The 27,572-nt window shown below is 44.2% G+C and overlaps 1 protein-coding gene across 2 annotated transcripts in view; it reads right to left on the minus strand.

Moving 5' to 3' along the window:
- Window positions 1–23,291, minus strand: part of pnkp (polynucleotide kinase 3'-phosphatase) — a 46,810-nt gene extending 23,519 nt beyond the window's left edge. Inside the window, exons 1-8 of one of the 2 annotated variants that reach the window (XM_060943240.1) lie at window positions 23,222–23,291; window positions 22,783–22,965; window positions 3,547–3,593; window positions 3,136–3,408; window positions 2,784–3,047; window positions 510–589; window positions 364–421; window positions 85–192 (exon numbers count right to left, since the gene is read on the minus strand). In XM_060943240.1, coding sequence (XP_060799223.1) covers window positions 85–192; window positions 364–421; window positions 510–589; window positions 2,784–3,047; window positions 3,136–3,408; window positions 3,547–3,593; window positions 22,783–22,903 — 951 coding nt within the window. In that variant the 5' untranslated portion in view covers window positions 22,904–22,965; window positions 23,222–23,291. The other variant, XM_060943239.1, reaches the window with a different exon arrangement.
- Window positions 23,292–27,572: the final 4,281 nt, after the last annotated feature.

The raw sequence follows: 27,572 nt of genomic DNA on the forward strand, positions 1-27,572 counted from the left end.
CAGCCCATTAACCTCACCGGGACACATTCAGGCCTCTATGAAGTACTCGTTTACGTAATGTTATGAATGATATACCGAACAAACCTGCACAGGCAATTTCAACGTCTCAAGAATATCCTCAACTTTAGACTTGAACACTTCTGGTCTGAGCTTGCCTCGAGCTATTCCCATCTGATTGGTGAAAAACACCACCTACACAGTGACGGGGACAACAAACAAACACTCACCACGTGCTGCAGCTGTACAACTCTCAGCCATTTTTATTTTTGGCTCACAGCATAATTAATTTTCCTGCTCTTTGTGCAGTAATCGCTGAATAAACTGGGAATGAAATGAGGGAGTTTTTCTGTCCCCCCTTCACACCTTGAACCCGTCCTTTAACAGAGTGGTCAGTTTGGGCTTTATCTCTGGGAAAAGGATCCTGAAGAAAAGCAAAGTGCAGAAATTTAATATCCTCGACCAAAATCAAAGAGGTGTTTCCAAAATACTTCACGACAAAACAGACTTACTTCCAGTCATCGGGGCTGGTGGGAAAGACTTTCCCTGACTTTGTAGTGATGATGCAGCCATCAATGTCGAACCCTGCAATCTGAATTAGAAAGAATGCGACACCATCGTTAGCTCGAATATAAATGGAACATGAAGCAGCAATTTTATTCAAAAGGTTGATATTTAACCATTAAATATTTAATATTAAACAGATTCATGGTTCAGTAAGTAGTCAGGATGAACCACATTTATACAACAATCATGCCGAGTTCTCAAACCTGATTGGTCAGAAGGTTTTGATTAATTGTCTCGAGCTGTTTTTCCATTTACCTGTTTCACACGTAATTGTGAGCTTTATAAAAAAATAAAAAAAGAGTAATGGAAATGCACAAAAACAATGAGGTGGATTTTCAGATGATTCGATAAAGCAATGTTTTGTGAAATTGAAATAAAAACATTTTTCACATGATGTCACATGAGCAAATGGAAACCTTTCTGGGGAAGAGGGGAAAAAAAAAACACACACACACACACACACACACCACAGTGCTCTGGAAGAGATATCACGAAAGGAGAAAAAAAGCTTTAATCACATCACATCACTCAGTGCAAACACAGAACATTCAAGATTGTGCTTTGTTGAAATTTTTAAAACACGGCTTCTCTTGTGAAAAACTGCAGCAGGAACCCAGCTTATAACAGCATCTCGAACCGTGTTTCCGTTAACCTGCTTAATGCGTAATTTGAAATTGGGGGGGGGAATGTAATGGAAACATACTTAAAATAATATTTGAGGTTTTTTTAAAATATGTATGTATTTTGAGCTGCTTTGGGATGCTGCTAACAAACTAAATGTCTTGCAAATTCTTTCATAATGGCCATAAAGAATCTTATCTGATCCGTGTTATCAGAGTCTCCCAGTTTTTATAACGGTCAGCAAGTTTTCTGCCTTCAGGACAAAAAAAAAAAACAAAACTTTGCACTCTCCAGTTTCTCAGGGACACAAGCTGCACGGGTTTTAAATTAACCCTAAGAAAGAACTCAAACTCAGTGCAGAAGGCATTCTGGTGCCTTCGCCACCGACACGTCTGCTCCTCATTGTTACCAATTTATACATCATGATTGGATCAGTTCCAAAATTTAATCAATCAGTTTATCTACTGGATACGACAACACGTCTATATAAATCCTACAAATATTCAACCACTTATTGAGATGTTGCACTAACAAAAATCTCAGATGGATAGATAGATGAATAAACAGAGAAAGAGAGGCTAATAAACGAATGACTGGTGAGAAAACAACTTTTTTGAGCTGCTTATAATGACCATCACTGATTCTTTTTAATTGAACATGAATACTGCAGGATATCACTGTTTTATTCCTTACTTATAAACAGGCCTGTAGTACTCGAGTCCAACTTGTGCCCTAATTTTAAGGACTTGTGACTCGACTTGGACTAGAGCACTGACGACTCGGACTCGTGCGTTAACTGCATTCGGACTCGTAAATTGGAGACTAGGACTCTGATTTTTTCTTTATTTTTTGTAACGTGCCATAATAATTTGGCAGAAGATATTTATATCTACATTAATTTTTATACTAATTTTGTGCAATGCGCATTCACCTGTTCATACGTCATGTTCAGGAACAAACTAATGTTAATGGCGCTAAAATGCCTGGAGAGAAGCCTCTAGGATTGTCTGCGTTGCTTATACAGACTTCTCGTGCAGTGGGAAAAAATGCACTGCTGTGTGTTCCATTTGTAGAAGAACTATTGAGGAGACGACGGGGACGACCTCAAACTTCAATTGTCATTTGGTAAGACTCCACCCAGAGAAGGAAGTGACACACTATGTTCATTGGTCTGTTGATAGTGGGTGGGGCTTGCTGAGCGATGAACAAGCTTTTTATCTGTAGCCTGTTAACTAAAATGGGGCAGTCGAGCAGGAACGTTAGTCCAACACAGCAGCAGAGACGCTTTCACATAAAGGCAGCAACAGCCACCGTCAAATGGTGCGGATGGAGTCTTGTCCTTGGACTCAACTCGAAATTTTTATACTGCTTATAAAATGGCATCGAGGCAGATGAGCGATTTCAATGGATTAAATTAACAGATATAAAAACACCGATCCAAGATGAAGTACTTAGTTATTATTTATTTTAAAAAAATTTTTTAAAACCCACAACAAACTGTGAGTCACCCGAGTTTAAAAATATCACCAAACATTCTGTGAATTAGATTTAAAAAGAGAGCTTGAACATGAAACGGAGGTTTTGAGGATTATAACCACCTTGGCGCTTCCCGTGACTCCTGCCGCGGTATAAAGCAGGAGGCTCCCGATCTGCTCCCAGTGACTCCTGCAGCAGGCAGTCGGCACCGTGGTAGACGGTTCTGATGGTGAGTGCTGTGTGCTTGTGCCTTCTGCAAACTGCTGCAGCTGTCGGAGCTTCTCCTCCATCAGCTTCTCTTCATCCTCGTCCTCATCAGGTTTCTCAGTGCGCCCACGTTTAGCTTCACACGCGTCATCTCTGGAATCCAGGGCTCTCTTTGTTGACTTGGCAAATGGAACAGGGCATGATGAAAACTATTGCTTTTATTCTGTACCATGTATTTTTGTTTATTTGAATCTCATCCAGAGATACCTTTTTAGGTGAAGAAGCAAAGAAATCCTGGATCTTCCGTTTAGGCTGAGCCTTCTTATCCTTACTATCCCGTTTACTTTCCTTATCATCGGCTCCTTTCCCCTTCGTCTGGTCAGAGGATGAGGCTGAAGAGGCTCCGTTCGCTGAGCCAGAAAACTGCACAGTGAATGGGTAACTCTGGTTTACGAGGTACAGCATGCTGTTTACACGCAGACGTCCAGACTGGCCGCGACCCAAAACCTGACCATCCACCGAAGATGGGTTTGGACCAAGCTGGAGAAAATATCACAGACCGCATGTGAAAGTGGGTTACATTACGTTTTCCTGTGTGGATTCTGACACAAAAGGTACTTTTCCCATTTGAAATGTTGACACTCTAAAATTTGTTGGTGTTAATAATAATAATAATACCTGGGTCACAAGGATCTCTTGGTTGCTATAGTCAGCCACAAGTTTGACTACAAAAGAAGAGAAAAGCAAAGTGAATGAGTTAATAACCATCGAGCAACAGGGCTACATTGAAAAGTGCACATTACTGGAGTTAATAGTACGTCAAAAATGTACAAAACTTGTACATAGTCTGTACTCTCACTGGCCACTTCTTTTTTTTTAAAGATTTTTTGGGGGCTTTTTTCACCTTTATTGGATAGGACAGTGTAGAGACAGGACAGGAAATGAGTGGGAGAGAGAGAGAAACAGGGAGGGATCAGGAAATGACCTTGAGTTGGAATCGAACCCAGGTCCCCAGATTTATGGTATGGCGCCTTAGCCACCTGAGCCACGATGCCTTGCACAAGGGCACTTCAGCCATTCCTGCTGGTCCAGGGAACCAAACTGGTGACCTTTCGGTCCCAAAGCTGCTTCTCTAATGATTAGGCCGTGGCATCCCCAATCAGCTCATCATGTGACAGCAAAGCAGGGCTCATGAGTGTGACTGGTTTAGTCGCACTTGCGACTAGAATTTTGAGGGTGCGACTATATTTGAAATCACGGTCGCACAGTACGCTAATAAAAAAAATGAGCAAAAATTAAGGCCTGCGCCTAGATAATGGCTGCAGAACAAAGCCGCCATCTGAAAAAAAAAAAAAAAAAAAAAAAAAACAAGCTTCATGCCGGCTGGCTGACTGAAGCGTGAAAACCAAGTCCCCGCCCACCCCCGGCAGAAACACGCGATCAAATTAATTTTTATAACTCCCCAGCCGGCTAACACATGCCATTCGCCCGCTACGCGAAACCTGGAAGTAGCACTAATGCTGCGCCGGCCGTTCCAAGAAATTTTCCATGATGTAATGCATCCTGCGAGTCAGCTGATCATGACTGGCGAATCAACTTGCTAAATGATCAGCTGACCGTAATCAGCGAATCAAGGAGCAGATTGATAAGGATAAACAACAAACATGGTTAGTAAGCGTGTGTATGATTGGTCAGAAGTTTCTGTGGCCCTGTGGTCTCTGTTCAGACAAGATGAAGCACTCCATTGCAGAGTTCCACATGACTCTGCCTGCTATTATCATTTTTTGTTTATCTGTTTTTTTCAACAGTTGACTTGTGTTCTATAGGATATTCTGTCAGGTCAGTATGCCTGTGTACCACTCTATAGGATGTTCTGTCAGGTCAGTATACCTGTGTACCACTCTGTCACGGGATAGATATGCGGGCGCCACTAGGAGCAAATAGATCAGGCCAAAAACAGAGGGAGAGGACAAAAAAATCCAAGCAAGAGAGTTTTTATTTTTAAAACTTGGTGGCAATTTTTAGCCAAACAAAGTTCAAAGCATGCTGTTCCCTTTTTTTTTTTGTATTTTTGATATTTTTAGAAAAATAGATTTGTACAAAAATAGATTTTCAAAAAGAAAATACAAAAGTTGTCAACTAGAATGTCGCAGAAAATATTTGCTGTGTCTCTTTAAGAGCAGAGAACCACTGGCAGCAAAATCAACGTCAAGACAAACTCACCACATAAGATCAAACGCTAGACTCTCAACACAGGACTAGACTCATCTCATCTCATTCTCTCTAGCCGCTTTATCCTTCTACAGGGTCGCAGGCAAGCTGGAGCCTATCCCAGCTGACTACGGGCGAAAGGCGGGGTACACCCTGGACAAGTCACCAGGTCATCACAGGGCTGACACATAGACACAGACAACCATTCACACTCACATTCACACCTACGGTCAATTTAGAGTCACCAGTTAACCTAACCTGCATGTCTTTGGACTGTGGGGGAAACCGGAGCACCCGGAGGAAACCCACGCGGACACGGGGAGAACATGCAAACTCCACACAGAAAGGCCCTCGCCGGCCCCGGGGCTCGAACCCGGACCTTCTTGCTGTGAGGCGACAGCGCTAACCACTACACCACCGTGCCGCCCAGGACTAGACTAACATACATAAAGAAGGTGACCAGCACCATTCCAACATAAAGGGGGAACACAATCACTAAACACAAACAATAACATTACAGACTCCGATGCATCATAAGGACATTCTACAACATTTAAACAAGTTGACAACATAAACATTAAGACTAAACATTGCAAAACATCACCGTAATACAAAGATATAGACGCGGCTTGATCAGGGCCGTCTCCGTCTTCCCTATGACGTTCCGGCAAGATGGACCGGACCAATTGCGGCCGGAACGAAATAAATGAGTCTCTGTTTCATGTCGGCACGCTTTTGCCACCCACAAGACGCGACAAAACAGTTCATCACCACGGCAAGAAACGGTATGCTACTTTTTTCTTTTCAGCACCTAAGTCTCTGCAGCAACTTGGTACATTAAAAGAAACATTAAAAATAGTCTGTGTTGCGTTTTGCTTTCCATAAATGCCTTTAGTGAAACAGTATTCATAGGCAAAAGAATACCAGCAAAGTTTAGCATCTTAGCGTTTAGCTCAATGTTCCTGGAGTTGCCAGTCGGCGTGTGTGTGTTTAGGCACAGGTAGGCAGTGAAACAAGGGCTGCCTCGCAGCCGCGAGGGAAGGGAAATGTGCGGTCCGTCCGTGACCGTCACACACACACACCCACCTCTGGTCTCACACCGGTAGGCGGGAGAAGAAATCTGCAATGGCGTTATCCCTCCCTGGGATATGGCAGATGGTGAACCGGAAGGGCTGCATGGAGAGGTACCACCTGGTGATACGCACGTTGGAATCACGCATACGGTCCATCCACTGCAGAGGATGATGGTCTGTCTTCAGCAGGAACTCACGGCCAAGGAGGCAATACCTGAAGGCGTCAAGGGCCCATTTCACCGCCAGGCATTCCTTCTCGATGGTTGAGTAGCACACCTCCCTGGGATACAGCTTCCGGCTGATGTACGCCACTGGATGTCTCTCGCCTGGTTCACCCTGCAAGAGCACCGCCCCCAAACCTGTATCAGAGGCGTCTGTCTGCAAAACAAATTGCTTTTCAAAATTAGGACAGTACAACACAGGTTCATGGCAAAGGGCATTCTGAATGTCCTCGAACACCTTCCTAGCGTCCTCTGTCCACCGGACCTGGACTGGGGAGTTCTTTTGGGTCAAGTCTGTGAGGGCGGCTGCCCTGACCGAGAAGTTTGGCACGAATCTCCTGTACCACCCGGCCATGCCTAAGAATGACCGCACCTGGGTCTTGGTCTGAGGCAAAGGGCACTGCTGGATAGCCTCCAACTTCTGCACCTGTGGTTTGATGACACCCCCGCCAATTACATACCCCAGGTACTCTGCTTCCTTCCGAGCGATGGCACACTTAACTGGACTGATGGTCAGGTCTGCCTCCTTGATCCTCCTCAGGACTTCGCACAGGTGATGTAGATGCTCCGCCCACGGCGCACTGTAAATAATTACATCAAGGTAAGCAGCTGCGTACCCCTGTGTTCTCTCCAGCACATGATCCATCAATCTCTGGAAGGTGGCAGCAGCACCATGGAGCCCAAACAGCATGACTGAGAACCGAAAAAGCCCCCAAGGGGTACGAAATGCAGTCAGTTCTTTAGTTGAAGCACTCAGGGGGACTTGCCAATATCCCTTGGCCAAGTCTAAGGTAGTTACCCAGTTAGCTGAGCCAAGAGAGTCAATGAAATCATCAATTCTCAGGGTAGGGTACGAATCAAACTTAGAAACAGAGTTCAAATACCTGAAGTCAATGCAGAACCGAAGACTGCCGTCCTTCTTTGGGACAAGGACTATTGGGGCGCACCACTCGCTACTGGATGGTTCGATAATCACCATGGCGAGAATCTGGTCAGTCTCCTTCCTCAGTCCATCAATGAGTCGCTCTGGAATCCTGTAACTCATGCGACGAGGAGCTGCCCCCTCACACAGGGAAACATGATGACTCACCAGCTGAGTGCGGCCTGGTTGCTCTTTGAACAGGTGGGGACCACAGAGCCGCTTGATGGCCACCTGTTGGTCAGGGGAGAGATGTCAAGGTTAAGGGCGCCCTCTGTTGGTGAAGGTAGGTACTGCTCCTTGACCTCATCCTCTTCTTGCACCCAACGGATCATCAGGGACTCTGCACTCACACCTGGACATTCCCTCCACTCCTTCAGAAGGTTGATATGCAGCACTCGTCTGGAGCGCCTCTCTCCTGGCTTGACAACTTCATAGGTGGTTGAGCCAGGCCTCCGCACCACTTCAAAGGAACCTTGCCATTTGGCGAGCAACTTACTAGAGTCACTCCGCAGCATCACAAACACCTTGTCTCCCTCATTGAAACTCCGAGCGCGAGCCCTGCGGTCGTAGTAGGATTTCTGACGCTGCTGGGCTTGCTCAAGGTTCTGCTGTGCCAGTTCTGCCATGCTCTTCAGCCTCTCATGCATCTGCAACACATAAGAAAGAGTGTCCTGTGATGGTGGGGTCTCCTCCTTCATCCAGGTCTCTTTCAGGAGCTCCAAGAGGCCTCGAACATCACGTCCGTAGAGCAATTCGAAAGGTGCAAATCCAGTTGAGGCCTGCAGCACCTCGCGATAAGCAAATAGAAGGTAGGGGAGCCAGTTGTCCCAGTCAGAGCCCGATTCATCCACAAACTTGCGTAGCATCTGCTTAAGGGTCTGGTTGAACCGTTCAGTCAGGCCGTCCGTTTGTGGGTGATAAGAGGTGGTCCGTATACCTTTTATGCCCAACATCCCATACACCTGCTTGAGAAGCTTAGACAAAGTTGGACCCCTGGTCAGTTATTATAGCTCTAGGGAACCCCACCCTTGAGAACAACTGGATTAGACACGTGGCAACAGTCCTAGCCTTAACAGCTTTAAGAGTAAAAAACCTCTGGGTATCTCGTAGCGTAATCAGTAATCACAAGCATGAACCTATTCCCAGCTTTACTGCGCTCAAGGGGACCTACTACATCCATACCCAACTGCTCAAAAGGAGTGCCCACTATAGGAAGAGGTTCTAAGGGGACCTTAGGGGGAGCTCTGCTTGCAGTTTGGCGACACTCAGGACATGCCTTACAAAAATCTGCAATGTCTTTTGTCATACTTGGCCAATAAAAGTAACGGCTGATTCTGGCAACAGTTTTATATTTGCCTAAATGGCCTGCCCATGGTATGGAATGGCCCAAGTCAAGGACCACCCCCCTACCCTTCAATGGAACCACCATCCTGGCCTCAGCCCCTCCCACTTTATGCAAAACTCCATCTTTGATAGCAAAACCTTGCCCTGGCATCTCCTCCCCCAACACCGAGCTGAGCCTGCCGAAACAAAGGGCCAATGTCTGGGTCTTGCTGCTGCATTGAAACCATATCTTGGGGAATTTTTACAGGGACATCTGCCAGCTCTGGACAAGGATCCTCCTGACTACCAGAAACTCCAAACTGGAACTTCTCCTGTCTTCTCGACTTACGGTTCTTACCGGGCAGAGCCTCAACATCTGCATTGAAAAAGGGCAAAGCAGAAAGTGGAGTTTCCTCCTCGCTACTCTTAGCCATTGCCCTAGTCACAGCCACATTACACTCGTTATTACCAGCTATGAGCTGACACAATAGAGGAAAATCCTGACCCAAAATCATGGGATATGGTAAGTTATCCACTACCCCAACATCCAATAAGTAAGGCTGTCCCAAAACCTTCCCATACACGCTTGCAGTAGGGTATGACCTTTCATCTCCATGCACACACTTTAACTGGGTCATCACAGCATAATTATGAAGTTGAGCTAAAACATAATCAGCATTGACTAGAGACTGCATGCTGCCAGTGTCAACCAGTGCCTCAACCTCCCGCCCATTTAACACTACAGTATGAATGCTAAGAGCTACCGACTTTCTGGGGACGCTAGCTCTAGGTACTGTACAAATGTTGGACTGGGTGGCATTGTTTGGGAATTTGGGCTTAATATGACCTTCCTCACCACACTGAAAACACACAGATACTTTGGGGCTACTGGGGTTAAAAGTAGAGTTGGGCCGAATCCCATTTCACCCCTTGGACCAACCCCTTAGCCCTTCCCCTCCATTTTGCGCGTTCATGTGAAGGGGTAGGGGTATCCCAATCCCAGTTAACGCGGAGGGGTAGGGGAAGGGGTAGGGCTTCTGTACCCCTCCAAACGGAGATTTTCCTGGAGCTGACTCCGAACGAAGGGGTTTGAGTGATTTCCCACAATGCCATGCGGATTTCAGCGAGATTTCATGCGGATTTCAGAAAGATGGCGGTTCCCGCGGCGAAAGATTTTCATAAATGTAAGTATTTTCTCCATTATAACCGTTCTACAATAGTGTTAACTAGCCTATTAACGTTAACGTACTATAAACATTAACGTTGTGTGATCGGTTGATGCAATGAAAATTGTGAACAAAGTTGTTATTTAGCAGTTAGCTCAAGTAATTACAAACAACAGAGGATCTGCTTTTTCTGTTGTGTCGTTACGTTAACCAGCTTCCCATCCCTGTGTACTTGCAGGGAATCCAGAGGAAACACGCCGCTTGATTCGTTTTCGAGCTGAGAATGAGCAGCGATTTCTTAAATCTAGAGCTGCTGCTAAAAAGCTTTGGGAGTGAGTATTGTTTTCGGTTGCTTGACTGCGTGTTCTCGCTTTTATTGTTTACATGAGTGTTCTGACACCTCATTCTGTCGGATGTGGTGCACGAAGCGCCAAAGATATCCCATTCAGTGGTGTTAGTTAACAAATCACACCCTACATTAGCTTGCTCTTCACAGTGTTTACATCACTCCTCATATTTATGATACAGGACGCTGATCAAGGAGCTTGGCCTGGAGGGAAAGGTGACCTCCCAGCAAGCATCAAAAAAGTAGGAGAACTTGAAAAAGAAGTATAAGGTATGTGGGCAGCAATGTCGTTCTAGTAGATGGATGAATGTATTATTTAAATGATTTTCAGTTAGCAATACAAGGATGTTTTCATAAATACAAATTTCTATTTGCTTACTGCAGGAGCTGAAAAATCCACTCTCTGGGAGTGGGACAGATGAGGGCCAAACAACTGCGTGCACATGGCAGTTTTTTGAGGACATGCACGAGGTGTTGGGATCCAGGCCATCCATTGACCCTCCAGTGGTAGTGGAATCATTTTGTCCTGATGCTGAGCCCACACTTCTGATGGTAAAGATGCTGCCATGGATTATTTTTTTGGTGGTCTTTGTAAAGACTGATAATGTGTATGGTTTAACGTTGTGGAATGCAAACCAGTATGTTATTCTTTTTGTTTTCAAAAACTATATTTCAACTTACTTGAATTGTACACACCAACCAATTCTGGACTAAAATACCTTCACATTTTTTTCTCGCTTTGGAAAAAAGCATCTACTAAATGTAATATTTTCTTCATTTCAGGAAATCGCTGGGCCCTCCTCAGACACCTTTTTTCCCATGGCAGCCAGCACCTCTGATGCTGACACATGTACTACCTCTAGCCCTGCTCCTATTCCCCCAACCCCGTCCCCAAAGAAGAAGAGGAAGAGGAAGTTAGACTTGATAAATTTCCTTGCACAGGAGAGTGAGAAGGCGCAGAAGCGCCATGAGGAGACCGAGGAGAAGACGGAGCGCTTTTTGGGTCTTTTTGAAAAGTTGGTAGAAAAACTTTGAGTTCATTTTGTCTTCTTGTTAAATCAAGTCAACTTTCTTATATTTGAGACATGTAAAGTTTGTCTTTACCTGACATGTTTGGACTGTGTAGTTTCCGTCTTCCTCGGAGGGTCACACTGGTGTTGGCGTGTGACATGCGCACGTCACACCCCAACACCAGTGTGACCCTCTGAGGAAGACGGAAGCTACACCGTACAAACATGTCAGGTAAAGACAAACTTTACATGTCTCAAATATAAGAAAGTTGACTCGATTTAATACTTTTGTTTCAGTACAGTTCTTCCCATTTTTATTTATTTCTCTTTTTCATTTGAAGTTCTTTTTAATGTGTTCTTAATGTGTTCTATTGTGTGCAATGTTTACATGTTTGACTGACTTTTTGCAATTCAACGCTGACTGATGTGAAGGGATAAGCAGCTGTTTTTTTTTACTTTACTAAAATACTTTTCTATATATATATATATATATATATATATATATATATATATATATATATATATATATACACATACACACACACATACACATTTTATATATATATATATTTTTTTTTTTTCATAAATCATGCAACAGGAGTACCGCTAGTACATTTGAATAATGTAGCAGCCTAATAAAGTGCACTATGTTTTTTACCAGTTTGAGAGCATGATTACCACACCAACCACACATTAATAACATCTGAAACGGATATTGGCATGAAAAGATGTATTAGGATAAAAAAAAATAACAATATACATTCCTGAGGTCAATCAAAAACAAGTGTCAAAAAAGAAGATTTTAAATAAGTTTCAGTATTAAAAAAAAAAAAAAAAAAAAAAAAAAAAAGTACACTCCACAAGCCTACAAAGTCACAGCTGGGCAGCCAGTCTGTCCCTTGATGCATTTCCAGATGTCTCATTAGCTGCTAGGGGCTCCCGGGGATCTAGCAGGTCCTGTACCACATCGTCATCTGGCTCCAGCAGGTCCCCATTCTCCAGACAGATGTTGTGCAGAAAGGCACAGGATGCAATGACCTGAGGTGCAAAGATCGGTTTAATCTCCAGGGCTTTGAAAAGAGTACACCTCCACCTGCTCTTCATTACGCCAAAAGCCCTTTCGATTATGCTGCGGCCCTTGGCATGGTAATGATTGAAGCGCCCCTGCACTGGTCCAGTAACTGGCTCCTTGTATGGTGTAATGAGGCAGATAGGTGTGTCCAAACATGGATAGCCACCATCTCCTAGGAGAATGTAGCCTGGTGGAGGGTACCGTCTTGCTGTATAAAACCTGCTGTTTTTCATGACTCGTGTCGTGAACTGACCCCGGGTAGCCAACAAAGATGTCCAAAAACTTTCCACTGGAATCACATATTGCCTGCATGTTAATTGAATAGAATCCTTTGTAATTCAAATAGTCTATTCTGTGCCGTGCTGGTGGCTTAATCCGTATGTGGCTTCCGTCTATTGCACCCACAACATTGCTGAATGCAGGGCTCCCTGAAAGTTGGGCAAATCCTTGGCCGACTGCATGCAGCTCTCCAGTCTTGGGGAAAGAGATGGCACGGTGCAGATTGGTGCAGATCTTATTTGCTACTTTGTGGACAATGCGGTGAACTGTGGATTTGGGTATATTGAAAACTCTGGAGACAACGGTATAAGACAGTCCATGAGCCAGCCAGTAGACATAGACAATGACTTCTAGCTGACTACCCCAGCCATGGTCCTGTTCTGTTTGTAGCAGTCTCTGCACACTGTCCATAGCCCTTCTGCTGAGGCGAAAGTCCCGTTTCAACTCTGACTCTACATTGAACCACAGACGCAGGATGGGCATCTTGTAATCCAGTCTACAGTATGTAGGATGACTCGTCTGAAAAAGAAAAGGAAGGATTTGTTTAGCTAGTGTCTGTGGCCTTCCATTCACCCAACCAACGAATTCACTGTACCTACCATGCATCCATGCTTCACATTTTCATTATTTTCAGTTATCAGATGAACACAGAAAAAATGTATTCATGTGTATCACAAGCGATAGGATGCAAAGTAACCAATACATGCTAACGCTAGCTTGTATGTTGTGTAGCTTGGCTAAACTAACGTGTTTTGTCGTAACGTTACATTATACATACCATCAAATCGTTAATTATTGCTCCCAGGTGTCGTAAACGTCTTCGTCTACTGGCATTTCTCCATTTAGCTGCAGACAACCGTAAAAAGAGGCCTATAGCCCAGGACACAGTGATCACAACAGCAGCAGACGGCATTTCAGCAGAGATTTCCGGTTCTGCCTCTGGCTCTGACTGTAGCGGCTGGTCGCAGCCAATGACGCATTTGGTCGCGTTTTGCTAACGTAAACGCTGACGGAGGTACGCGATGACGTATGCGATCGTTGAAGGGCTATCCCAATACGTAGGGGTTGAATTTCAAGCCCTATCCCTTGTAGCTCAGTTTCAAGGGGAAGGGCCAAGGGGAAGGGGGAGGGGTAGAAATTAGAATTGGGATTGGGCCTTGGACTTAACAGCAGGGTTATAATTCTGGGGACCACTCTTACCACCCACAGACGTCTGACTGCTGTTGAACTTTTGGCGGTCCACTACTGCTCTTTGTGGATGGAGGATGACGTTGGGGCCTGCTGGAGTCCTTGCCTGCCCTCCATTTGGCATAGGTCCATGGCTGCCTCTTCCGCCGGGCTGCCACAAAGACGTCTGCCAGGGAGGCAGCTTCAGCTGCTGAGACCGGGTTGCGTTCCCTGATCCACACCTGGAGGTCTGGGGACGTCAAACAAAGGAACTGTTCCAGGATTATCATTTCTCGAATCTGCTCCTTGGTGTGATTCTCAGACTGGACCCATTGTTGGTACAGGTCTCGCAGGCAGGTGTACAACTCCTTTGGTGACTCCTCCTCCTTCACCTCAGCACCTCTGAAGTTCAGCCGGTAGGTCTCCTTGTTGATGTTGTACTTGGCCAATATGGCCTCCTTCAGCTTGTCATAATTCAGGGCGCTGTGCTGGTCCATAGCAACATAAGCGGCCCTAGCCTTGCCCGTCAGGAGGGGTGCTAACCTTACTGCCCAGTCAGTTGTTGGCCACCAACACGCCACGGCTACTCTTTCAAATGTGACCAAGTAATGCTCAACGTCATCTTGCTCACCTAGACACTGCAATCTGGGCTCCCCCTCCCCCATGGTCCTTGCTTGGCTGTTGGGGCGAGGTGGCTCTGCTGACGATGGAGGTGGTGGTAGTGGGTGCTGCGGCGTCGCATCAGCACCGCTGTCTGGCACGCCAACCGCTGCATCTGGGACTGGTGTGGTTCTGGTGTGTACTTCCTGTTGCAGGAGGCTAAACTGGTGTTGAAGGGTTCGCCAACGGCTTTCCTGTCACGTGGCTTCCTGCTCCAGCTTGACGTCACGTGATTGTTGCTGTGCCATCATACAACCCCGATTCCAAAAAAGTTGGGACAAAGTACAAATTGTAAATAAAAACGGAATGCAATGATGTGGAAGTTTCAAAATTCATCTCATCTCATATCTCTAGCCGCTTTAACCTGTTCTACAGGGTCGCATGCAAGCTGGAGCCTATCCCAGCTGACTACGGGTGAAAGGCAGGGTACACCCTGGACAAGTCACCAGGTCATCACAGGGCTGACACAGACACAGACAACCATTCACACTCACATTCACACCTACAGTCAATTTAGAGTCACCAGTTAACCTAACCTGCATGTCTTTGGACTGTGGGGGAAACCGGAGCACCTGGAGGAAACCCACGTGGACACGGGGAGAACATGCAAACTCCGCACAGAAAGGCCCTCGCCGGCCACGGGGCTCGAACCCGGACCTTCTTGCTGTGAGGCGACAGCGCTAACCACTGCATCACCATGTCGCCCCAAGTTTCAAAATTCCATATTTTATTCAGAATAGAACATAGATGACATATCAAATGTTTAAACTGAGAAAATATATCATTTAAAAAGAAAAATGAGGTGATTTTAAATTTCATGACAACACCACATCTCAAAAAAGTTGGGACAAGGCCATGTTTACCACTGTGAGACATCCCCTTTTCTCTTTACAACAGTCTGTAAACGTCTGGGGACTGAGGAGACAAGTTGCTCAAGTTTAGGGATAGGAATGTTAACCCATTCTTGTCTAATGTAGGATTCTAGTTGCTCAACTGTCTTCGGTCTTTTTTGTCGTATCTTCCATTTTATGATGCGCCAAATGTTTTCTATGGGTGAAAGATCTGGACTGCAGGCTGGCCAGTTCAGTACCAGGACCCTTCTTCTACGCAGCCATGATGCTGTAATTGATGCAGTATGTGGATTGGCATTGTCATTTTGGAAAATGCAAGGTCTTCCCTGAAAGAGACATCGTCTGGATGGGAGCATATGTTGCTCTAGAACCTGGATATACCTTTCAGCATTGATGGTGTCTTTCCAGATGTGTAAGCTGCCCATGCCACACACACTAATGCAACCCCATACCATCAGAGATGCAGGCTTCTGAACTGAGCGCTGATAACAACTTGGGTCGTCCTTCTCCTCTTTAGCCCGAATGACACGGCGTCCCTGATTTCCATGAAGAACTTCAAATTTTGATTCGTCTGACCACAGAACAGTTTTCCACTTTGCCACAGTCCATTTTAAATGAGCCTTGGTGCAGAGAAGACGTCTGCGCTTCTGGATCATGTTTAGATACGGCTTCTTCTTTGAAATATAGAGTTTTAGCTGGCAACGGCGGACGGCACAGTGAATTGTGTTCACAGATAATGTTCTCTAGAAATATTCCTGAGCCCATTTTGTGATTTCCAATACAGAAGCATGCCTGTATGTGATGCAGTGCTGTCTAAGGGCCCGAAGATCACGGGCACCCAGTATGGTTTTCTGGCCTTGACCCTTACGCACAGAGGTTCTTCCAGATTCTCTGAATCTTTTGATGATATTATGCACTGTAGATGATATGTTCAAACTCTTTGCAAATTTACACTGTCGAACTCCTTTCTGATATTGCTCCACTATTTTTTGGCGCAGAATTAGGGGGATTAGTGATCCTCTTCACATCTTTACTTCTGAGAGCCGCTGCCACTCCAAGATGCTCTTTTTATACCCAGTCATGTTAATGACCTATTGCCAATTGACCTAATGAGTTGCAATTTGGTCCTCCAGCTGTTCCTTTTTTGTACCTTTAACTTTTCCAGCCTCTTATTGCCCCGTCCCAACTTTGAGATGTGTTGCTGTCATGAAACTTCAAATGAACCAATATTTGGCATGAAATTTCAAAATGTCTCACTTTCGACATTTGATATGTTGTCGATGTTCTATTGTGAATACAATATCAGTTTTTGAGATTTGTAAATTATTGCATTCCGTTTTTATTTACAATTTGTACTTTGTCCCAACTTTTTTGGAATCGGGGTTGTAGACCGGAACATGTCTCGCAGCTCCTGCACCGATAGGTCTTCAGCCACCTCCGCCAGTTCAGGGTCATTGCTGTCGTCTCCGCCGCTGGCCCCGCCTTCTTGCTGGACAGGTTTCCGCTCACCAGTTTTCTTCGGTTCCATCACATCAGCCGGTGTCGCCACCCCAAGGACATGAAGATCGTGGAGGGAAAACAAAAAAATAATCTGCCACAAAAAAATTGAAAAACTCTCTGCTGCCCTCTAGGCCTTGATCCCACTTCTCTGACACCAGTTGTAACGGGATGGATGTGCGGGCGCCACTAGGGGCAAATGGATCAGGCCAAAAACAGAGGGAGAGGACAAAAAAAATCCAAGCAAGGGTTTTTATTTTTAAAACTTAGTGGCAATTTTTAGCCAAACAAAGTTCAAAGCATGCTGTTCCCTTTTTTTTTTTGGTATTTTTGATATTTTTAGAAAAATAGATTTGTACAAAAATAGATTTTCAAAAAGAAAATACAAAAGTTGTCAACTAGAATGTTGCAGAAAATATTTGATGTGTCTCTTTAAGAGCAGAGAACCACTGGCAGCAAAATCAATGTCAAGACAAATTCACCACAAGATCAAACGCTAGACTCTCAACACAGGACTAGACTAACATACATAAAGAAGGTGACCAGCACCATTCCAACATAAAGGGGGAACACAATCACTAAACACAAACAATAACATTACAGACTCCGATGCATCATAAGGACATTCTACAACATTTAAACAAGTTGACAACATAAACATTAAGACTAAACATTGCAAAACATCACCGTCATACAAAGATATAGAAGCGGCTTGATCAGGCCCATCTCCGTCTTCCCTATGACGTTCCAGCAAGATGGACCGGACCAATTGCGGCCGGAACGAAATAAATGAGTCTCTGTTTCATGTCGGCACTCTTTTGCCACCCACGAGACGCGACAAAACAGTTCATCGCCATGGCAAGAAACGGTACGCTACTTTTTTCTTTTCAGCACCTAAGTCTCTACAGCAACTTGGTACATTAAAAGAAACATTAAAAATAGTCTGTGTTGCGTTTTGCTTTCCATAAATGTCTTTGGTGAAACAGTGTTCATAGGCAAAAGAGTACCAGCAAAGTTTAGCGTCTTAGCGTTTAGCTCAATGTTCCTGGAGTTGCCAGTCGGCGCGCGTGTGTGTGTGCGTGTTTAGTCACAGGTAGGCAGTGAAACAAGGGCTGCCTCGCAGCCGCGAGGGAAGGGAAATGTGCGGTCCGTCCGTGACCGTCACACACTCTATAGGATGTTCTGTCAGGTCAGTATGCCTGTGTACCACTCTATAGGATGCTCCGTCAGGTCAGTATGCCTGTGTACCACTCTATAGGATGTTCCGTCAGGTCAGTATGCCTGTGTACCACTCTATAGGATGTTCCGTCAGGTCAGTATGCCTGTGTACCACTCTATAGGATGCTCCGTCAGGTCAGTATGCCTGTGTACCACTCTATAGGATGTTCCGTCAGGTCAGTATGCCTGTGTACCACTCTATAGGATGTTCCGTCAGGTCAGTATGCCTGTGTACCACTCTATAGGATGCTCCGTCAGGTCAGTATGCCTGTGTACCACTCTATAGGATGCTCCGTCAGGTCAGTATGCCTGTGTACCACTCTATAGGATGTTCCGTCAGGTCAGTATGCCTGTGTACCACTCTATAGGATGTTCCGTCAGGTCAGTATGCCTGTGTACCACTCTATAGGATGCTCCGTCAGGTCAGTATGCCTGTGTACCACTCTATAGGATGTTCCGTCAGGTCAGTATGCCTGTGTACCACTCTATAGGATGTTCCGTCAGGTCAGTATGCCTGTGTACCACTCTATAGGATGTTCCGTCAGGTCAGTATGCCTGTGTACCACTCTATAGGATGTTCCGTCAGGTCAGTATGCCTGTGTACCACTCTATAGGATATTCTGTCAGGTCAGTATGCCTGTGTACCACTCTATAGGATGTTCCGTCAGGTCAGTATGCCTGTGTACCACTCTATAGGATGTTCCATCAGGTCAGTATGCCTGTGTACCACTCTATAGGATGTTCCGTCAGGTCAGTATGCCTGTGTACCACTCTATAGGATGTTCCGTCAGGTCAGTATGCCTGTGTACCACTCTATAGGATGTTTCGTCAGGTCAGTATGCCTGTGTACCACTCTATAGGATGTTCCGTCAGGTCAGTATGCCTGTGTACCACTCTATAGGATGTTCTGTCAGGTCAGTATGCCTGTGTACCACTCTATAGGATGTTCCGTCAGGTCAGTATGCCTGTGTACCACTCTATAGGATGTTCCATCAGGTCAGTATGCCTGTGTACCACTCTATAGGATATTCTGTCAGGTCAGTATGCCTGGCTGTGTATTTTAATTGACATCATCAGTGTTATGCCTGGACATGACTGCAGGTTCAAGTCTGGAATAAAGCAGTTGGTTGTAACAAATGGTGTGCATGGATTAAAGCAAAAAAAAAAATCATCTGACTGAAAAAAAAGCTCCATGTCGTTGGCCCCTACCACGTCAGCGATGTGTCAAATTTTAAACGTCATTTTGTCCATTATCCCCTCGGCCCCTACTTATAGTACATTTACATAATTTTAACAATGACTAAAGCTAAGGCAAGACTTTACCATTGTCATTACTGGCTATAAATGATGAAACATCAAGTTTTCGGCGCAAAGTGCAAATTTATTTCAACAATACTTTAGTAATGCACAACAGTGGTTAAGAGAAAAGTGCAAGTGCAGTCGAACTTGAACCATGCTTTCAAAAGAGTGGAACAGAAAGAAAAATAAGAAAATCTGTTGAATTAAAGCCAGGAAACAAGAAAAGTAAAGTGAAAGTTCACTTTTTCTGCTTCTTCGCAGTGAAGCCAAAGGCATCTAGTTTGGCAACACCTGATGCCTGTTTTTGTTTCTTTTTCCTTGGCACAGCAGCAGGAGCTTGCCATTATCGCCCATTTCATTTCGCCAAGCCCATCTCCACTTATTCTTTACCGTTTTGTCAATGTCTGACATCTGTGTCTTCATTTAAAAGAAGCGCGTCCATGCTGGCAAAACCGAAAGTAATTTGACGCGCTCTAGTGATGGAAATCGAAGGGCCTATGTCAGGTGAAATATTCGAGTTGAAGGGGGGATGTGGGGGAAGGCATCCCCCTTCTGAAATAAAAATCTCAAATCATCCCCCTTATAAAACGGCCACCCCCCCCATCACATCCCTTGTGCCATTTTACCAATTAATGTGGAAATTAGCCTACTATTATTTTAACAAATATTACTACCATTTCAACATTAGAGGCTTTGCGCAGTGATAGCCTAAATGTAGCCAGATAAAAAAGACGCATATTTATTTATTCGGTTGCACCTCTCATTCACACCTACAGTACCAGTCAAAAGTTTGGAAACGCCTCTAATTCAGTGGTTTTTCATTATTTTAAAATTTTCTGAATTGTAGATTAATACTAAAAAGGTCAGTCATCGACATTATGAAGAAATATATATGGAATTATTTGGTAAACAAAAAAAGTGTTAATCAAACCAGAATGTGTTTTATATTTTAGAGTCTTCAAAGTAGGCACCTTTTGCTTAGATGACAGCTTTGCACATCTTGGCATTTTCTCAGTCAGCTTTACGAGGTAGTCACCTGGAATGGCTTTCAGTTTACAGCTGTGCCTTGTCAAGAGTTAATTTCTTGAATTTCTTAATGTGTTTGAGACCATCAGTTGTGTTGTGAAGAGAAGGAGTTGGTATACAGTGAATGGCCCTATTTGAGTACAGCTCTAATCCATATTATGCCAAGAACTACTCAACTAAGTAAATAAAAATGACAGTCCATCATTACTTTAAGAAATGAAGGTCAGTCAGTCCGAAAAAGTTTGGGATGAGTTGGACCGCAGAGTGAAGGCAAAGCAGCCAACGAGTGCTCAGCACCTCTGGGAACTCCTTCAAGGCTGTTGGAAAACCATTTCGAGTGATGACCTCATGAAGCTGATTGAGAGAATGTCAAGAGTGTGCAAAGCTGTAATCAAAACAAAAGGTGCCTACTTTAAAAATCTAAAACACATTTTGGTTTGAGTAACATTTTAAAGTTTACTAAATGATTCCTTACGTGTTGCTGCATAGTCTGGATGACTTCAGTATTCATTTACAATGTAGGAAAAAAAAATTAAAATTAAAAACATCTAATTTGAAGGTGCTTCCAAACTTTTGACTGGTACTGTATATGGAGGTTTCAGTCACTGAAAACAGCTACTTTCGCAAACTCTGGGCAGAGTGGAGATTTCTGAAAACTCCATCTTCAGACGCTCGTGTAAATCGGGAAAACGAAGCAACAGTGGGCGAGACGGCGCGCGCGATTATAATGAGTCATTGGTGTGAATCTTTCACTGAATGTCAATTGTCCCGGTTCTTCATGAAATCGCACGTGCACGCACAAATTCATTAGGTTAACTTTCAAATAACTGTTCTTGTGCACTTGCGACACTGGAGCCACTTTCCTGAATTTTGAGCTTCGGAGTATTCGCTTCCACTGTTTTCTGACCTTTTGTGCTTAGTGAATGAGACACTTCATTACACTCCACTGACTGACTTCCAATTCCGGACTTTTTTGAAAATGTAAAATATAGGCCTACGAGATGTTTTTTTGGGACTTAATTCGCGTTGGTCCTTCACTATTCATTTTTGAGACTGACGAGGCACTAAATACTGTGGAATTATTTTCTCCTTACTATGAAGTTTGGCATCTTAAACAAGTGTCGGGAAATCTTGCAGCCCGACTCTGCAGCCTCCAATGTTTAAGCGAACTGCTGAAACCATAATGTTTAAAGATTAAATCGTAGGCTAATCAAACCAAAGAAAAATACAGCCTTTCCAGAACGTTGTCTGCCGAAGCCTGTTTAACCTACAAAAGGCTTAATAGCAAAGGTCTTGCTGCAGCTTCAACAGGGCTGTTTAGATCTTTTACCTGATCACCTTTCAATAGGCAAATATCATTATTATTATTACTACTACAATAGGCCTAGTATTAGTAGTAGGCAAGTAGTTGCCTAGTAGTAGGACAGCCAAATTGTTTCATCAGTGGAGCCGTCGTTAAAAGGAAACTGATGCGGAGCGCCGCGGCTCGCCTCGGGGTGAATCGCGTCCCGAGGCGCAGGGCTGGCCCGCCCTGGCAGAGCTGGTTCGTTGGGGAGAGGGCAGAGGTTGCTGGCTGCCAAGTTTGGAGAGGCTGGGACCTCCCCTGGCCGAGTTACGAGCATGCAAAGTCGGGCTGGAGCCGCCAATAGAAACGAAACTCAAGCCGAGCACCGCGGCTCACTGCTTACGCCTAGCCTCCCTGGGACTAGACAGTAGCGGAGGCTGTATTTATTTATTTAGGCCGATCTAGCACAACAACTTATTCCTTTACATATACTCAAACATAGCACAAGAAAGGGTTCAACAACAGGCAATCACAGCAGCTTGGTGAAGTTCTAAATCACATCGGTGTCAGACCTATGGGCCTACCCCCGTTTTTTTTCTTCCTCGGATCTGCATCACTCTCATTATTGACCTTTAGTGCTCCCAGTTGACGGAAATCCGTCATAGCGACGGAAAACTTTAATCCATGGGTGTGATTTGTCCTTCTTCCCCAAGAACCACCTAAAATACCACACATTGCCAATTCTTTTGCTCCTAGGTCAAAAAGTTAGTCTGGAGCCCTGGCAAAGCAATGTGGAACATCATGCAGGTAAAAGTCAAGAGTTTCAGAATTGAGGAAACTCTCAGTGACCTTGACTGTGGCATGGGTGTCAGTGATGGATGGGTTTCCATTGTCCCCGAGAGCCCATCGGCCCTATAAAAATAAAAGTGTTGTTTCATAACCATTTCCTTTGAGTCTATTTCACCATCACTGCTTCTGTTGGTGTGAGTTCCTGACAGAAATTATAGTATTTTGCATTCAAATACATCTCTAATAAATCTCTCTAACTATCATACTCTAATACGATAAAACTATTTTATTTTACTGTCTTCAGGAAAATGTTCTTCCAGGTCACAGATCTGATATCCAGCCGATCAGTGAACATTCAGACTGGTCAGTGACGTCATCTGGCGACTTCTCAATGTTTTTGCGCTACTTTCCCCTGAAGTGTTGGCAACATCATGTCATTTTCACACCGAGCCACTGCTCCGCTAGGAAGTCAGTCCCCGTGTCAGTGCTGGTTGTTTACCTTGGTGTCTGGAACACCGTTTATCCTTCACTCCGGACTCAGGACCGCGGCCCAGGATCCGGGCTCTGCCGTCGGGGAGCTCCACCCGGCCTCCTGCTGCACCCACCAGCACACACTGCATGTCCCCACACACTCCTCAACTCAGCTCTCAGGGATGATCACGCAGCTCAGGGAGGAGGACTTCTGGAAAATAAACAAGTTTCACTTCGCATCCGCACACAAACCTCTTTATATTCACCAGCAGCTGTTTCCTGTGTTGATCTTTTCCACTTCGTGAATAAACATTATTTTGAATAAACGGAGCGAGCTCGAGGCGGAGGTCTACTAGACATTATAAAAGTCGTTAGTTCGGTGTATTAACGTGTTTCCGTTAACGCAACCAAGTTAAATATATTTATTTATAAGAATTATAATCACACTTCCGCATGTAAGCGCTTACTTGGTCCAAAGTCTTCAGAACTACACACAACTACCGCATACGAAACTGTCCATTTGTTTGACGTCTTGTACATATCAGCCAATCCAATCACGGCAGGCGGGACTGTTGTATTCTTTTAGCCAATCCTATTCCAAGAAGCGAGACTGTTATATTGTTTTAGCCAATCCTATTCCAAGAGGCGGGACTGTTGTATTGTTTTAGCCAATCCTATTCCAAGAGGCGAGACTGTTATATTGTTTTAGCCAATCCTATTCCAAGAGGCGAGACTGTTATATTGTTTTAGCCAATCCTATTCCTAGAGGCAGGACTGTTATATTGTTTTAGCCAATCCTATCTCAGGAGGAGGGATTGTTATATTGTTTTAAGCAAGCCTATTCCAAGAGGTGGGATTGTTATATTGTTTTAACCAATCCTATCTGAGGAGGCGGGACTGTTATATTGTTTTAGCCAATCCTATTCCAAGAGGCGGGACTGTTATATTGTTTTAGGCAATCCTATTTCAAGAGGCGGGACTGTTATATTGTTTTAGCCAATACTTTTCCAAGAGGCGGGATTATTATATTGTTTTAGCCAATCCTATCTCAGAAGGCGGGATTATTATATTGTTTTAGCCAATCCTATCTCAGAAGGCGGGATTATTATATTTTTTTAGCCAATCCTATTCCAAGAGGCGGGACTGTTGTATTGTTTTAGCCAATCCTATCCCAGGAGGCGGGACTGATATTGTTTTAGCCAATTCAATTTCAAGAGGCGGGACTGTTGTATTGTTTTAGCCAATAATTCCAAGAGGCGGGACTGTTGTATTGTTTTAGCCAATCCTATTCCAAGAGGCGGGACTGTTGTATTGTTTTAGCCAATCCTATTCCAAGAGGCGGGACTGTTGTATTGTTTTAGCCAATCCTATCTCAGAAGGCGGGATTGTGATATTGTTTTAGTCATTTCCTTCACAGGAGGCGGAATTTTATTAGCACTGTTGTCATGTTTTCGTATTTATGTTCATCCGTAAATAAGAAAATGGAGGGGAGAACCAAGGGCAGTTGGTCTAGAGCCATTTGTACTCGAGTTAGAAGTTGCATGAAAATGTTTTACTAGTCAACCAACAATTAAAACAAAGCAGTCAACTAGTCATTTCCAAATTAAATAAAAAAATTAAAAACAAAACACAACATTCACCATGATATCTTATTTTCAGCTCCTTTTTTCAGTGAAGTTGCTTCTAAACAGCAGCGCATCAAATGACACTTCAATTAATAGCCATATACAGGCTACAAATATCATTTCCAGCTTCAGTATTATTCTTTTGTTTTTAACTGCCCTGTTAAAAAATAAAAAAGCAGTGCAATCAATGCATGGCTCGTCTGAAGCAGCTGATTCTGGACCAGAATGTTGAAAAAACAATACGTTACTGACAACACACTTTCCTTCCGAGTCAGTCTTCCATAATGGTAAAGTAACGGGTGTGGTGTTTTCCCACCTGACTGGATTTAACGGAATGCTACAGAGCGTGCGCAAACCTCAGTGAGATGTGTGAAACATGTCTGTGAAGATTCTCAGTCATCCAGGTCATATTAAACTGTGGGTGGTAGAAAACAGCAACGGGACTTGCTTGAAGATTCTTGAAGACGTTTCACCTCTCATCCGAAAGGCTTATTCAGTTCTGCCTGACCAATAGGGAGTATCAGGAATTTATCCTCTCATGGATCAGAATCAGAATTCTGATGACAAGCTCATCTAAGGTGTCATTGAGGCATCATGTCGCCGTTCACACCCAGCCTCCAGTGACCCACACCAACATGATGCCTCAATGACACCTTAGATGAGCTTGTCATCAGAATTCTGATTCTGATCCATGAGAGGATGAGAGGTGAAACGTTTTCAAGAATCTTCAAGCAAGTCCAGTTGCTCTTTTCTACCACCCAGTGTGTGAAACATATGATTCCAGATATGACGTGTAATTCATTCCAATTTTCAGCCGTATCTACTCGCTTCTCAGTGAGGCAGTCAGAGTATTCAGATTAGGTCGGTGTCAGTAGTTACGTCACAGAATCACTACATCATTTACAACCCCGATTCCAAAAAAGTTGGGACAAAGTACAAATTGTAAATAAAAACGGAATGCAATAATTTACAAATCTCAAAAACTGATATTGTATTCACAATAGAACATAGACAACATGTCAAATGTCGAAAGTGAGACATTTTGAAATTTCATGCCAAATATTGGCTCATTTGAAATTTCATGACAGCAACACATCTCAAAAAAGTTGGGACAGGGGCAATAAGAGGCTGGAAAAGTTAAAGGTACAAAAAGGAACAGCTGGAGGACCAAATTGCAACTCATTAGGTCAATTGGCAATAGGTCATTAACATGACTGGGTATAAAAAGAGCATCTTGGAGTGGCAGCGGCTCTCAGAAGTAAAGATGGGAAGAGGATCACCAATCCCCCTTATTCTGCGCTGACAAATAGTGGAGCAATATCAGAAAGGAGTTCGACAGTGTACATTTGCAAAGAGTTTGAACATATCATCTACAGTGCATAATATCATCAAAAGATTCAGAGAATCTGGAAGAATCTCTGTGTAAGGGTCAAGGCCGGAAAACCATACTGGGTGCCCGTGATCTTCGGGCCCTTAGACGGCACTGCATCACATACAGGCATGCTTCTGTATTGGAAATCACAAAATGGGCTCAGGAATATTTCCAGAGAACATTATCTGTGAACACAATTCACCGTGCCATCCGCCGTTGCCAGCTAAAACTCTATGGTTCAAAGAAGAAGCCGTATCTAAACATGATCCAGAAGCGCAGACGTCTTCTCTGGGCCAAGGCTCATTTAAAATGGACTGTGGCAAAGTGAAAAACTGTTCTGTGGTCAGACGAAACAAAATTTGAAATTCTTTATGGAAATCAGGGACGCCGTGTCTCATCTCATCTCATTATCTCAAGCCGCTTTATCCTTCTACAGGGTCGCAGGCAAGCTGGAGCCTATCCCAGCTGACTACGGGCGAAAGACGGGGTACGCCCTGGACAAGTCGCCAGGTCATCACAGGGCTGACACATAGACACAGACAACCATTCACACTCACACCTACGGTCAATTTAGAGTCACCAGTTAACCTAACCTGCATGTCTTTGGACTGTGGGGGAAACCGGAGCACCCGGAGGAAACCCATGCGGACACGGGGAGAATATGCAAACTCCACACAGAAAGGCCCTCGCCGGCCCCGGGGCTCGAACCCAGGACCTTCTTGCTGTGAGGCGACAGTGCTAACCACTACACCACCGTGCCGCCCGGACGCCGTGTCATTTGGACTAAAGAGGAGAAGGACGACCCAAGTTGTTATCAGCGCTCAGTTCAGAAGCCTGCATCTCTGATGGTATGGGGTTGCATTAGTGCGTGTGGCATGGGCAGCTTACACATCTGGAAAGACACCATCAATGCTGAAAGGTATATCCAGGTTCTAGAGCAACATATGCTCCCATCCAGACGACGTCTCTTTCAGGGAAGACCTTGCATTTTCCAACATGGCAATGCCAAACCACATACAGCATCAATTACAGCATCATGGCTGCGTAGAAGAAGGGTCCGGATACTGAACTGGCCAGCCTGCAGTCCAGATCTTTCACCCATAGAAAACATTTGGTGCATCATAAAACGGAAGATACAACAAAAAAGACCTAAGACAGTTGAGCAACTAGAATCCTACATTAGACAAGAATGGGTTAACATTCCTATCCCTAAACTTGAGCAACTTGTCTCCTCAGTCCCCAGACGTTTACAGACTGTTGTAAAGAGAAAAGGGGATGTCTCACAGTGGTAAACATGGCCTTGTCCCAACTTTTTTGAGATGTGTTGTTGTCATGAAATTTAAAATCACCTCATTTTTCTCTTTAAATGATACATTTTCTCAGTTTAAACATTTGATATGTCATCTATGTTCTATTCTGAATAAAATATGGAATTTTGAAACTTCCACATCATTGCATTCTGTTTTTATTTACAATTTGTACTTTGTCCCAACCTTTTTGGAATCGGGGTTGTACATATCTGCCAGCAGCATCACAGCTGGTTAATCCAATGGCTCCAATTCTCACTGAAGCCGTGGCAAAAGATTATCGTTAATGTTACGAGGTCACCAGGGGAGAAAGTAATGTTTCAACTTTACCGTTTTGCTCCAAATCCCACACAACGTCCTAAACAGTTTTCAGTGCGAGTTTGAATGGGCTGTTAGACTGATTGATTGGGGAACCAGTCAGAAAGAATGTATCACATAAAGGCAGCGGCAGTTTTATTAAAAGACGGGACCTTTTCCTATGAAGGTTTGAGGGAGTGAATGAATTCAATTAGAA

The sequence above is a fragment of the Neoarius graeffei genome, chromosome 16 (genome assembly GCF_027579695.1).
Source record: "Neoarius graeffei isolate fNeoGra1 chromosome 16, fNeoGra1.pri, whole genome shotgun sequence".
NCBI classification, from domain to species: domain Eukaryota; kingdom Metazoa; phylum Chordata; class Actinopteri; order Siluriformes; family Ariidae; genus Neoarius; species Neoarius graeffei.